The following is a 14,787-nucleotide window of genomic DNA, read 5'->3' on the forward strand; positions in this document are numbered from 1 at the left end:
ATCCAAATTTAACGGAACGTAAATTTATCACAAATGTACCAGTTTTGAATTTTTAATAGAAAAAAAATTAGTTTAGGATAAATCTATCACATATGTACCAGTTTATGGTTTTATATGGTCAAAAAATTAGTTTGGGATAAAATTGTCATAGGTGTACTAGTTTAGAGTTTTTTGTAATATTAACCCGATAAATATATATCATTTAAAAATCAATTTTGTCGTAGACATATTAATTTCCATAAATCCGCGTTAATGCGATGTCATAAATCGTAAAATTTTCATCACGAATATATTGATTTTCCATAATAATAATCGATTTGTAATGTCGTGGAATGACGGTCGAAAGTTGAACATTATAGTTGCATTCAATTGTTTTTCCTTCTTTTTTTGTTGAAAAATTATGAATACAAGGTTATCGGATCACGTCACCATCCAATTGCGAAATCGAAACGTAAAATTCGCGTCACTCTTCGTGGCAATTGGGATGATAATCTGCCCCCAATGACCCGATTCCCATTTGACCAGGAATTAGCGGAGAGGATCCGCTACCCTATGGTCAGAAAAAGGATACTAATAGTATAGTTGACTTTCATTCATTATGTTTAACCTTTGTTTTTTTCTATTCATGTGTAAGTGTGGAAGAGAGAAGCCGAGTTGACTTGAACATGCAATGACTTATTTAATTTTATTATGCATTTTACCAAATTATTTTAAGAGCTGCCCATCACTGGAAAGGGCATGAGGAATTATTAAATTTTATTTTTTCAATTTTCTAATAAAGTGAATCTGAAGATCCAATGGCTTGTTTGGGTAAGAGGAATGTTACTTAATGATTTCTCTTTTATTATAAAAATTTAAATCTCTTACGCGTTTTAGATACGTCGATATGATTGGAGGGTCTCACCATCCGTGCTATTGGCAAAAGAGTACACGCATGTGTACACGCAACAACGAATAAGAAGAATTTTCTTTTTGGAAAGAAGATGAAGCGTGGATTATTTTCCAGTAATATACCCGTGCTTGCTTTAGGATGAACAACAACTTATCATTATATTGGTGATCTATAGATATCAACACCTAAAATAAGTATAGTGCGGTCAAATATCAGTTCGAGGACTGAGGTGAACCTAGTCACTAAGTCCGACTGTGAGTGGTCGGCTTAAGTGGGCATGAATCATAAATTAAGTAACCGATAACCATGTCGATCATGAAAAAGGATAATATAATTTTCGTCATAAGTCACGGCACCATCGAAACATCGGCTTACAATAATATTTAGATGATAAGGAGCCGCACTTCTCAGCACAGTTACAATTCAGCCATGATACACAACTGCTAAACCCTAGAACATATTCACAGTGTCTCTTCAAGGACTAGGAAGATACTATTCCAACTCTCCACTGTACCTAACCTTTGATCTGACAAGTTTATTTGAGAAGATATCTTCGTTCGGCAGTAGGAATTTGACTCGTCAAGATTCTCCAAACTTCTTGGTGAACTTGTTCTGCCTTCTTTCTGAGTATGGCTGAGAAAGGCGTTTCGGAGGAGATATGGATAATCGCAGGTCGGCCTGACCTTTCGGAATAGTTTCGGCTCGTTTTGACAACTCCGATGACTAGCGTTGGATGCCACGGGGTTATGCTTTGGTAATTCTTTACCCACCAAGAGAACTATAAACTATAAAGTGAATCTTTTGCAAGCAGTGGGGATTACTGGCCAACTTGGGTTTACTTTCTTGATTTTTGCATGCTTTCTTGCTCGTCCAAGCCATTCCTAGCCATTAGACTCGGTCAATCCCGCATTAAATCCGATAGACATCCCATGTGATTCGCCGGATTCACCGATCTAAATGCATTACAGGTTGTAGGGTGCCTGATCGATGATGCCGCGTTTCAATTAATGCAGTGATCTGATTACCGGTTCGAAAGAAACATTGAAGCTTCAAAGAGATCTCCATGTATCCAAAAAAGTAAGCACTCAAATTTGAGTGAGATTCTGTGGTGAAGAAGCTTTTCTACGAGTATCTTTCAAATTAGGCAGTCTCAGGAAGTCCTTTTCCCTCAGACAATTGATAGAGACAATGTTGATAGATGATACAGTCATTATCTTCACCTCGGTTGCATTATACTTGCATTCATTTCGCCTATTTTTGGGGGAAATGACAAAATTGGGTTTTACTCGAGTGTCAAATAAATTAAGGAGAGCGATACGAAAAATCGCGCTTAATTTTACTTCTTGTATATAGAAAATCGAATATTAATGACAATTAGGGTGTCAATTATTAGAGGTGATCATGACGAGATCTGCCTAGGTGTATGAGTTCTGAAGGGAATATAAATGTGTTTGGACTGAAGTCTTACATAGAAAAGCCCGGCCTGCCTGTATCGAGGTACAGCCTGCGCTTGGATAGTTATAACCTACATATTATAATTTAGGTGGAAGTTGAATGAAGATTGCGCACTTACTTTCAACAAAAGAAGTCAATCAAGACAAATCAACTTTGTGCCTTTAACTTTCACAAGGCAAGTTTTAGGAACAGATCTGGAAGCATAATGTATTTTAAAAATTCTATGAACACATACAATCACTATGCAACACCGTCTATGAAGAGAGTGCTGAATTTGACCTGTATTTGAATCAAAGTACTGATTTGACATTAGGATTGCCCTACTTACACTCCATTAGTCCAAAAAAAGACGCGTTTCTTACAGCAAGGGGGGGAAAATGTACATCGATACTACGTACAAAAATGGCAAAATCTATACATTCAGAGAAAGTGAGAAAAATAACAACAATGACTAAGAAAGTCGAAAAAAAGAAGTGTAAATCATATCCTTCGTGTTATTTTCTTCTCCTAACTGAATTTCCTGATTTCACATCTGTCAATGCCGACGGCAACACCCGCGTAGTTCACTAGCGTCTTCTGGACAGGAAAAACTCGTAATCAGGTTGTCGATTCACAGTGCTACAATCTCCTTTAGTGACAGCAGCTGTGGCCATCAGCGAAGCTACCTCCTCGAGCGTCCTCAACCGCTCCTCCAGGATCTTAGACGGATCTAAGCTCAAGACTTCCTTTCTCTGGCTTAGTGCAGAGGGCTTCAACTGGAACCAGCACTCACTCTGTTCATATAAATGAAGATCAAATGAAGGTTATAAGGTACGTGGCTTTGCGCAACATGCTTGAAGCAAGATCTGAATTTCATGGGATCATCATTTGCCCAATAGTTCTTGCCCTCGTTGTTAAACCAATGCTGCTATCAGTCTGTTTCTTTTAGCAGGATATATTTGCATAGTTGAAATGTAATGGTCAAAACCCATTATAAATACTGTTAGCTTCATACAGAATCGACGAGGAGATATTCCAGTATATCCCCCCGAACATGAATAAGTAGATGCCCAATTCAGCACATCCACACGTGCTTCTGAACAAACACTGGGTTAAGCTACGACAAATGGACATTACATTTTCTACCATCGGTTTTGTTTTAAAAGCTATTTGTTATGATTTTCTGGATGAGTCAAAAAGCGTTGTCTGAGCATCAAATCCACACATGATTCGAAACCGAAGCAAGCAGGGGAATATATTAGTTATTTTACCTGGCAATTGTAACTCTGCAGACCCACTACGGGAGATACTACACAAGGGTTCACATTGACAGAATCAAAAGCGGCTTCTCTATGAACCAAATTCCCGAGGGAGTGGTACGTCAGAAATGCTGCACGAAAATTACCATCAGGAATCCTGTAGATGGGATACCACGCGACTGAGTACCTGACAGGGCAAAGGATATAAGCAGGCTTTAATCATGACAACGTTGAATTTTATTAAAACTAAACTCAGCTCACAAAAAGATTTAAAACTCTTGAGACAAGGTTTGATTCAACAGACACAAACCATGATCTTGGGTCCAAATCACATAGATTTGCAGAGATTAGTTTTGAAGGATCTCCATAAATTCTGGAACGAGATGGCCCACAACCTCCAACAAGCTCTTGGATCCTGAAATGAACATTTAAACATTACCATTTTCCAGTAAAGAAGGCCAACCAATTGCGAGTCATGAAATAAGCTAAGAAAGTAAGAACCCAAGGCATAAAACTTCACAGAAATGTGGCATGCACTATTTCGATTTTCCTGCTCACAGTTTTTGTAGTCAATGTTTCAGGTTCTATTGCTCCAAAGAGAATGAAGCGGCATATGACCAGTAGACCTGATACTTTTATAACAAATAAATCTAAGTGCCACTAACAGTAAATATAGTACTACTTTTATCCAAATTATCCTGTCAGACATCAAGAAGTTCTCTTCGTACTAAAATCATAGTTCATCCATCCATGTACACGGATAAAGCCAACAAACATTAACTGTTTGCGAGGAAAAGGAAAGAAAAAGAAAAGAACAAAAAGTAGCAAAAATGAAACAATTGTGCATCTTTCACATTGAACAATGTTTGCAAGAACCATAACATTTATAGTTGACCAAAAGCAACAAGACGACATTATTCGACGTCCCAATGGTATGTTGACGAGAAAAGAAGACTCCATAACTAATTCTAATAAAAGGAGTCAGCAATAAGTTAAAACAGCTTTATCTATGAACCCATGGTCTGTATGATCTTCCAACCAATGCCTTCTGCCTTACCATGGTGTTACCTTACCACTGAGTTAAAAGGGCCCATTTGATCCAATACTGGAAAGGATAAATTAAATGCCTCGCTCAGCAAAATAAATAAACTTACTTATCATATAAAGGCTGCCTATGCTGAGGTTGCTCCATCTCAAAATACTCAAAAAGCAGTTCTAAATCCTTAAACTGCTCATTGTCAGTAGGACTGGACATATTATTTCCAGAAATTGAAGGTTGACAAGTAGACACCTCGTTTGCACAAAGAAAGTTGCCTGCACCTCCATTACAAGCCTGAGGTACTAGTAATGAGAACATGGGAAGGCCACTGAGAATAGATTTTTCAGATCTTTCATTAGGCTCCAACTCAGATCTGGGAACCCCATTTATGCTGCAGGCTGATCCGATGCTGCATTTCTTGAACAGCTGGACAGCTGACAAATAAGGAACAAAGTAGGCACGAAACGCAAAACGATCAACACCTATTCTATTTGAGTTAATGAAATCTTCACCCCTAACTTCCAACCCGTAACTTGTATGTTTCTTGTACCACTGCCACAGCCATTCCAAAGATACATTGGGTCTCTCATGCTGGCAGAGTAACGAGCCAACAACCCAGTCTCTTGGGCAAGTCTTACAACCAGCCGTAACCTGTGATCGGCAAAGAACTGGAGAAGAAAAATGTAGCAGCCTCTCAAACTCAGCAATGGGTCCACCTGTTACAAGATGAACAGCTTCTGATGCCATCTGTATCCTATATGCTTCTTGTATAGCCCTTGTTATCTTGTCTAGATGAATTTGAATAACAGAGGTTTTCTGATTTTCTGATTCACCCCTTGAGAAGCTACAAGGCACAAGCTTGTGGTTCTGCTCTTTAAGCATGCTTGATTTCTCATTTGTCAAGGGCTCAACCTGACTTTCATCATCACAGGGAGGATAATTCTCCTTACTAGACTCCTCGAACCTGCACGTAACTCCTGTTTTAATATCATTTTCATCATTTGAGCCTATTTTATCTTTGAAAAATAGTAAAGTCTCGTCTTCAACAGTTGCATCGCGAGAATGACCCAGACAACTTTCGGATCTGATGGGGTCTGTTGATAGAGGATTCTTCATGCGAACAGGCACCCATTTCTGCGTAAGAGATCCAGAGCTACACTTCTGCTTACTACAGTCAGCTACAGAAACTTCTTTTCCTAGCAGAGAAATTTCATCAGCTAAAAGACGGGGAACTGATGCTGAAAATTGAAGCTCAGAATGATTGACATGGTTAGACTGAGTGCAGCATACTGGTAATGAACTATCCTCATCTTTTGCATCTTCATCGTCCAGGATAGGAGCATCACTGTAAAAGGTCTTTGGCGGTTTCTGAGAGACAGATTTTGATTCAGTCTCCCCTTCATTTTGATTCACTTGAGATGGCATAGAAGTTTTGTTCATATATGGCCGGATCTTTGTGGAAGCACTTGATTTTTCGAGCTTGGCCTTGTTAGTGAAGGATCCCTTCCTAGAATGGTCATCAGATTCAATTTTTGAATCTAAAGAACCTTTTCGTTTCAGTTTACGCAAAAATGCAGGATGTGGCTGCTGCTTATTTTCATTTCTAAATTCCATATTTCCCTCAGCAACTTTGCCATTTTGTTTAAGCAACGGAGCCTTTCTCCAGGAAGTGTCGATTTTTGACTCGGTAGAACATTTCTTCGGGTCATCGACGCACTCATGGTCATGTTTCTGCTGTACCTTCTGCCAAACAGGATAACTATTACCTTTCCCAGCATGTTGATGTGAATTCCCAACACTCCCCATTTTACAGGCACTAGAACTGTTTGATTCTAATTTATTCACCCTATTATCACAGCAAGGCACAACCAGTGGCATAATGATACCGCTCTCCAAATTCTCTTGCCTCATCTCTTCGCAACGATCACGAGAATCTCCTGCATCATTTATCAAGTCATAGTCAGAGGAGTATTCCTTTCTGTAGCTCAATGCTGGAAAATCTCCATCATAATTGTTGCTGCTCACTTCATCGGATTCAATCACATGGACTTGTACACTCAGTTGTTCATTTGAGCTGATCAAAGATACATCCAAATCTAAGGAGCCATTTATGTGTGAAAGTCTATCGTAGTTTAACAACAGCATCTATGCCTACTGCTTACCTCTTCCAGATTGTCAAAAGCAAAAAATTTTGTATCATTACCTTTGAATTTATGCCCATTGTTGAAACTAGCATTTTCCCCATGAGTATTCTGAACTAGAGGAGCGGCAGCAGTCTCAGATGTGTCTCTTCCATTAGAATTAGAGATGCTCGTCTGTGGTGTTTGAGAGCAGTCGATGCCTTCACTCTTTTCGTCATCAGCACAATTTTCTGGGACTCTAGCAGCTTTGAGCCGAAGTTCTGAAGCAGTCCGACATGGTGCTGTGTCTTCACCATCAACCTCATTTTTCACATCATAGGTTCTAGATATTGAGCTTCCATGGTCATAATCCTCAGCTAAAACCAATTCCCTCGAACCACCATTAAATGGAAGCCTTTTTCTGTGTTTCCCTTTTCTTCTTGCTTTATTTCTCGAAATTTTGCTTGTAGCCTTGTCAGCCTTGTCTCCTTCCGTAAGCTCCACAGTGGAATCATTTGCACAAGGGTCTCCTTGAAGCAAACGAGGATCACAATCAGAGGTTGAAGAATTCAGACCATAGTTACAGCCAGAATATTCAGCGAAAGGTTTGTTTGGCAAAGCCTTTTTACGAGATTGGCATCTCGCATCTGATTGAATAGACTTTCTCACTGTACTCGAGTGCATTAAGAGAGACCCACCACCTGGAGGCCCTTTCTGTGCTTTTCGTCGATTATTATTAGATGCATTAATAGCTTGGCTAAATATTGGGTGCAGACTATCCACGTTTATGTGAGCACCATAAAGCAGGAGGCCTCTCTGTTCAGGATATTGAAGAGGTACAGTGACAACTCTCCAAGTTCCATCAGATTCAAGGGTAAGGAAGGTCAACACAGTACACCTGACAAACTCAGATAGGAATTGATCACTCGCAAATTCGCAACATGAAGGAAAGAAAAACTGAATATAATGAAATGAAGAGTCGTTTAAGATTTAAACAGTAGACAACAAATGGTGCAACAGCTTAATTGTCTTAACTACAACAATTGCATCAAATTATGTTCTTTCCGCGCTCTTAATGGTCCAAGAGAAAACAGTGATGAACTGAAAGTGGCTCCTTACCTTTGATTGGAGATCCCCCAAAGAACAGATCGTGCCTGGTCCTGATGTGGAGGACAGATGTGAGAAACAAATCAGCGAAAATGTTCATCAAGCAAAAGTTCCACAAAATTATTTAGCTTGAGTTAATGGATGACCTCTGAATTTCTGAAATTATTCCAAAATGAAGATTTCATCAGCAAGGAAGTATTCCCACTGTCAGAGACAGGCTGAACATCGCTATGGGACTTTTGAAGAACGCCATGCATCTTTTCTTGATCCTGTAGAAGCCACTAGCAATTAAAATGATGATTCCAGGAAATTATGAAAGCCTCTGATGATGCTTCACTTGAACACCCTAGTTCTCAAACATACAAACTTACAACATTAAGAGGCATTAAGATATCTAGCAGAAGAAGACAAATTCTTTGCCTGGAGGAAGTCTATTCTATCCATATACATGCTGAATTCCACAAGTAGAAACTTTTGTAAGGAAGATACGAGCAACATCCTATGAACAAGGATTTTAGTGAGGTAATTAATTTATTTAATTACGCAATAGCTGCAGACTGTGGACAATGAGATCACCGGTGGTGGCACAATTAGAAAGAGGCATAACAGAACAATCATTTAACCGTTATTTCTACAACACAAAAGCTTTCTCTGTCCAATCTCTAAGGTTTGGCATATCGATGGAAGGAAGGATAGAAGCAACCGATTAAATGCTAGTCTTCATTCCTCCTTTAAAAGGTAAGAGATATTATAATCAAGATAATCCATTCATTAATGACATGTGAACGAATCACATGCAGACGTGAGTTTTAACATAAAAATGACCAGCCAAACAGATGGTAAACCAAAATGTCATCAGAAAAACAAAAGTGACGGTCTTGTCCTCCGAAACTCATTTGCGCTTCATGCTAACATGTTAAACATGCTGAGACATACTATACAAATGCAGGAAAAAATGTTCATCTAAAATCTCACATGAAAGGAAAAGCCATTACCTTCAGATGCCAAGTTTCTAACAGAAACTACAAAGCTGTCAAGCAGAGACCATCAAGTAAATTGTTTCACTCCGCCCAACACATCTAGTTAAGTTTATGATGCACAATTACACCAGGATCAAATTCACTGGTTCCATTGGTATAACCATACAAATTTTTTCATTTTATCTAAAGAAAAGAAGAAAACTCAGCTCCACAAACCCATAAAAATTTATCTTTCACTTAAGAGAGCGAAACGAATGACATTCCCCGCGATTCTGGAAACCAGATTTCACCCACAAGCAGAACAGAAAGAAGCAATTAAACCATGACCCAACACTTACCCAGAAATCAATACAGAAGATCTTTAAATCAACACTATCTCCAAAAGGAGTATCTGCTTGCCAATCGTTCGTCTTAGAGATAACGAGCCCATTGACTAAATTAGACTAAAGGGACTGGAAAACAGAGAAACAAAAATTTTTAAATGGGTGGAGCCCATTTCTTGCATTTGCTAAAAGAAGAGATTGCCCCAAATTTAGGTGTGAGGCTCAGATTTTCGGTACGATCACTACCGCTGTATTTTTTCCAATCACCACTCACGTTCCAAATTTAGATGCCATTGAAATCAAGATACTGTCCAGTCAATGCCAGGCAGTAAATGATCTACGATCCTAAACAGAGGCGACGGATTGTCTGTACAAGGACTAAGCTAATAACATAATCATGTACACATTAAAAAGAACAAAACCAGCAACGAGGATCGGGACGAAGCGAAGGTTGGTCTCAAGAAGATTAATTTATCTCCGCATTCACATCTAAAAGAGTCCAAGAAACAGTCAGTCAGTCAATACGCAATAGATTCTGCAGAGAGAGAGAGAGAGAGAGAGAGCGCGAGCTAACCATGAGGCGGGCTCTCGGAAGAAGAAGAAAAAAGACGAAGCCGCTTCAATTACAGACACTCGCGCACAACACCCTCCTTCAAATTCTCCGTCAGGCCATCAGTGCGACTCGAGGGAGCATCGACCATCGATTATCATGCGAGATCTTTCCGTTCCACTCTCAGTCGCTTTTGGCTCTGGCCTCTGCTTTTTTTCGTCCCCTTCTCCTCGGTTCCTTTCTGGGTGCTGGCGAATGGCGATGGAGGAGGAAACCTTAGCAAGTGGGTCAGTGGGGGAGACGGAAGCGACAGGGAGAAGGTGGGGTTCGATGTGAAGCGTGTGAGCGTAGGATTCGTCGAAGGGACAGAGAAAGGCTACTAATGGTCACGACAACGAGCGATGTCCACCGCTGTGGACATCGAAGTGCGTTGAGGTGTACATACACGGACAGAGAGAACACGGAGATCGAACATGAGATCACAAGCGCATATCTCTTGCGTGTGTTTTGTCACGACGTCCCAATGAAGAAGTCACTTGGATTAGCACTGTCGGATTCGCCTAAAGCATCCTTCTTGAAATGGATTTGCGAAATACGAAATTATCTTCGACCCATGATTAGTTGGTTCTGAAGTTCCTCATGCGCGATGCGGTCAGGATGAAAAAGTTTGAGAACAATTGAATATTAGAACAATTATCCAAAAAGTCATAGACCTATGGTCAATTCAGTCCTTGGACCCCCGATTCGTTCGAAAGTTCCTCATGCAAGATGCAGTCAAGATGAAAAAGTTCGAGAACAACCGAATATAAGGACAATTGTCCAAAAAGTCATAAACCTATTATACGAAAGTCAATTCAGTCATAAACCTTCATATTGTGTCATTTTAGTCTAAACCTTTTGATGATTTGCTAGTTTAGTCCTAAACATTTCAATTGTGTTGATTCGGTCCTAAACCTTTAAAAATTTCCCAATTTAGTTATAAAATTTTCAACTGTACCAATTTAGTCATAAAACCTATTATTTATATATTTGGTCGAAATGACTACATAGGCAAATTGTCAAAATGTGTAGGACTATATTGACACAATTGAAATGTTTAAAATTGAATTGGCTTCCGTACAATAGGTTTATGACTTTTTAAACAAGTTTTCCCATCGAATATCTCATTGTACTGATATCACCTCGTTGATGAAGTAACGTTGGTCGAAATTAAGATTAAGATGCATGAATTTCTTTCATTGGTCATGTCATGTCTATGAACCTCTCTGCCAAAAACCTATGGAAAATACATGTGATCGAGTCCTCTTTTTTATCAAGAAAGTGAGCGCTTTTGATTATTCTTTAGGCCCACGAAAAGCCCACTGGACATCCCCACCAATTGGGCCTGGCCTTTCTTCGTGCAAAGACGATATTGGGCTTGGATCATGGATATTGGTTGAGGCCCTAGACATGCAAATGAGGGGCCCATTCACGGAGCACCAACTCCTAACCTACCCTGCCCTACAATTAAGGGCATTGAATTGACATGATACCTAATCCACTTCCGTCTGTATGCACCAAACACAAAAAAATTTGTAGAAATGATTATTTTTCTAGGCCATGACTAGGCTGATAATGTAGTGTTGACCAATTAAATTAAAATACATGATTGGCTGGCGATTTGTGGCGAAGGGCGAGACCAATACTGACGAGATCTTGTGTAATTTTACGAGATAAAAATATAAAAAAAAATTAAGAATAAGATATTTATAAGTTCTAATAGGTTCCGAAATCATGCCCTATTGCGAGCCCTTTTGGTATAGTCCTCTTTCATGTGTACTTTTCTCTGGGATTAGGTGAGAACTATCTTTAGGTCCACCGCCAATATAAAAGCATTCTTATACATTTATTGTTTGATAGGCAACACTTGCATTTAGAGTTAATTTTATAATTGAGCTATTTCACATGTCAATCATCTAACGGCGGCGAATGTATAACTTATTTTTCATGTTGACAAGGCGAATCCGTAGGGATAAATACATGTTTATAAGGCCCATCACTTGGGTTTTTCTAATTTTCCTAATAAGGAATTTTGCAACCGTGTGAGAGGATATATCTAGTGCTACTGCACATGCAGGCACATGTGAAGACTTGGACCCTGTACTAAACTGGCTGTTCTCAAGAGTCCCATACTGGTCTCCTGTCAATGACACCGCCCCAGTCCCCCACTATCCGCAAGAACCGCAACATGTTGGTGCATACTTCTTTTCTTTTTTGGTCGAATGTCGGTGCGTATTGACACCATCGTGACCCCGCCGTGGCCCGTCGTCGGCGGGGGGGTCGTGGAGGATAAGCAATCCTCGGACATGTGCTGATGTCCACACAAATCGGGTGCGCGACCGCCCCAGTTAAATTCTTCCGGTTTCGTGAACAACACCGGCTGTGACGGTGACGGGGATCCCTCGCTGGATTTTTGTCCCCCCGGTCCCCCACCCACGTTTGAATGGCCACCCTTCCTTGACTTTGATCGAACACGGTTGTGAGGATGAGGGTGAGGTGAGGGGAAAACGACCATAAAAAAATGGAAAAAGGTGTCACTCTTTCTCAAGAGCTTCGGGAAGAAGATGATGAGAAACTGCTGAGATAGCTGAACCATAATAATGTTCGTAGTGGAGACGGTGCTATCGTCTACCGAGAGACGGATCTTCAGATAGTAACGGATTATCATTATTTGCATTTTTTATTTGTAACTTTCATTTTGATATAAGATGTCATGATGCGGAAAATTTTTAAAGGTTTAACGGCGAACGGTGGGGATTTCTTTGGCCCGTTTGATCCGACGGTGGTTGAGGGTGGATCCGTCTCCTGATCTTGCTTAGAAACACCCTAACTTCCTAGGAGCTTCCTCTCCTCCGTGTAGCACGCGGTTACAGTCATATGCACACAGAGAGTGAGAACAAGAAAGGGAGTTGAATTTTTTGCCACCGGCATTTTCTTATTTAAACGTTGTCTGCAGTTGTCTTTGCTTGGAAGCTTTGCATCTCTTCCTGTACTCATCCCCAGAAGAGACATCTCCCTCTCTCTCTCTCTCTGAGAAACACCAAGAAGATTGTGTGGGTGCTTGTGTGTCTGAGGAAGACCAAGTGGAGAAGCAATTGCAGACATGAAGGACCAGTACAGAGATCGTTTTGCTGGGAGTCCATTGAAGAAGTCGTGCGAGACCACTCCAGAGAGACCCTTCTCTCTCTCTGACCATCTCAGCTCAACCCAGAGCCCTTCTTCGTCGGATGGCTCTCCCAGTTCTTCCTTCCACGCCAGTATGCTCTCTCTCTCACTCTCTCTGTCTCTCTCTCTCTCTCTCTCTCTGGGGACCTGTACAAATCCATGTGTTCCAGATCGTGGTGAACTCATCTCAAATTTTGGCAGAAATGGTGCAGAATTAGTTCATGGGGAAAAGGGAGAAAGAAAGGTCAAATGGGTCGGTTCTGAGATAGTTTTGTGTGTTCATATCAGATTGGTTGTGCTTAGCTAGCTTGCCCTATTCATGCTGCTTTCAGCAATTCCTGTCGTGTGTGTACTTATCTTGATAGATTGTCTGAACCAGCAGGTCACTTGGGAGACTGATTTTTGATACTCAACTTGCGTCCTGAAACAAAATGGTTTGCCCAATTGGAAGATTGATTTTTGTTGCTTTGGGACTTATGTGACAAATTTTCTCCAGTTGCAGATGAAGAGGACTCCAAGAAGGGAACCGCCAAGCAGTTGGGGAGAAAACACAGCAGCTTCGCATACAGAGTAATAGACCATGGTGAGTAACCATCTTGAAACTGTGGTTTTCCTTCAAGTTTCATGTCACGGGAAAAGGAAAATATAATTATCGGGACAAACCGCGCTAATCATAATGCAAAAAGGAATCGTGTGGATTGCGAAGCCCACTCCATGTATCATCCTCTCTTGGCATTTGATTGTCTTAGTCTTATCGTAATGAGTAGGTAGTTCAAAAAGAAGTCATTGAGGTGATTTGTGGGTGAGAAATTTGAAATCTTGAAGAGTTCATGTGGAAAATTTGCAGTGAAGCTCGGGGCTAAGCTGTCCGAAACCGTGAAGTGGAAGCTGAGTTTGGGAGCCAAAGTGATCCAAGAGGGCGGGAGGGAGAACATTTTCAAGCATATTTTCGGCATGAGTGAGAAGGAGAAGTTCTTGAAGGCCTCACAGTGCTATTTATCCACATCGTCTGGTCCAATAGCAGGACTTCTCTTCATCTCCACTGAGAAAGTTGCCTTCTGCAGTGACAGATCCATCGATTTCCCTTCCCCTACAGGAGAACTAGTCAAAGCACCTTACAAGGTGAACTTTTTTCCATGTCAAATTCTGTAATGGATTGATCAGTGCAAGAGTGTTCAGGGAACCAAGAGTTTTGCTAAATGATTTCTTACGACTCCTCAACAGGTTTCAATACCGACAAAGAAAATCAAATCAGTCAATGAGAGCGAGAATGTGGACAAGCCAGCGCAGAAGTACGTGCAGATTGTAACCGAAGATGATTACGAGTTTTGGTTCATGGGGTTTCTCAGATATGAGAAAGCCTTCAAGAATCTCGAGAAAGCCCTTTCTGCGGCCAAAGAAGTGAAAACCGCCTTGTGAAGTTGGTATAGTGTCTTCCGTTGTTTTGGTGCCCAAAAACTTGTGAAGTTAGTTGAAGTAGGAAAAACTCTTTGTAGGTAGTGAAATGTGTGTCTAGTGGTTGGCAAAGCAGAGGAATATGCTCTGCAGGTAGACTTTGGATTTTGTATTGCTGGTGCTTGCAATTTCAAATGACCCAAAGGAGTCCATGCTTTTAGCTCTCCATGTGCAATCATCACTCACAACTACTCTAGGTAGAGTCTCTTTGTACTAGTCAAAAGCTAATCATAATATCCGCTAGACCTCTTCACATGAAAGACCCCAGCAACCTCCCAGGCCACAATAGAATCAGTAACCACGGATTACTCTCTGGTGACAATGAGAACTAAGATATCTGAAAAATAACTTTCAGCTACTATACCTGATAAACGGAAGAGAGTTCAAAATTTGTACCGAAATTGTTTCGATGTCAAAGTCTGTT

At 40.5% G+C, this 14,787-nt stretch overlaps 2 protein-coding genes across 3 annotated transcripts; one reads left to right on the plus strand and one right to left on the minus strand.

Annotated features, from left to right (window-relative positions):
• Positions 1 to 2,604: 2,604 nt before the first annotated feature.
• On the minus strand, positions 2,605 to 10,183 carry LOC115676083 (uncharacterized). Of its 2 annotated transcripts, XM_056312571.1 has the most exons (9): positions 9,729 to 10,183; positions 7,998 to 8,120; positions 7,864 to 7,904; positions 7,443 to 7,642; positions 6,828 to 7,274; positions 4,740 to 6,561; positions 3,896 to 4,000; positions 3,598 to 3,772; positions 2,605 to 3,120 (listed from the first exon to the last, which is right to left on the minus strand). In XM_056312571.1, the coding sequence occupies exons 1-9, from the start codon at positions 9,729 to 9,731 to the stop codon at positions 2,914 to 2,916; spliced, it is 3,123 nt and encodes a 1,040-aa protein (XP_056168546.1). In that variant the 5' UTR covers positions 9,732 to 10,183; the 3' UTR covers positions 2,605 to 2,913. The 2 variants fall into 2 exon arrangements, with proteins under 2 accessions (XP_056168546.1, XP_056168538.1); XM_056312563.1 differs by having other exon boundaries at positions 6,828 to 7,642.
• A 2,093-nt stretch (positions 10,184 to 12,276) lies between these two features.
• Positions 12,277 to 14,529, plus strand: LOC115676184 (GEM-like protein 7). Its single transcript, XM_030599072.2, has 4 exons — positions 12,277 to 13,000; positions 13,405 to 13,491; positions 13,756 to 14,030; positions 14,133 to 14,529. Exons 1-4 carry the CDS (start codon positions 12,847 to 12,849, stop codon positions 14,325 to 14,327), a joined length of 711 nt encoding a protein of 236 aa, XP_030454932.1. The 5' UTR covers positions 12,277 to 12,846; the 3' UTR covers positions 14,328 to 14,529.
• Positions 14,530 to 14,787: the final 258 nt, after the last annotated feature.

The sequence above is a fragment of the Syzygium oleosum genome, unplaced genomic scaffold (genome assembly GCF_021117445.2).
Source record: "Syzygium oleosum isolate NSW1041296 unplaced genomic scaffold, Sole_v2.1 Sole_v2.01, whole genome shotgun sequence".
NCBI classification, from domain to species: domain Eukaryota; kingdom Viridiplantae; phylum Streptophyta; class Magnoliopsida; order Myrtales; family Myrtaceae; genus Syzygium; species Syzygium oleosum.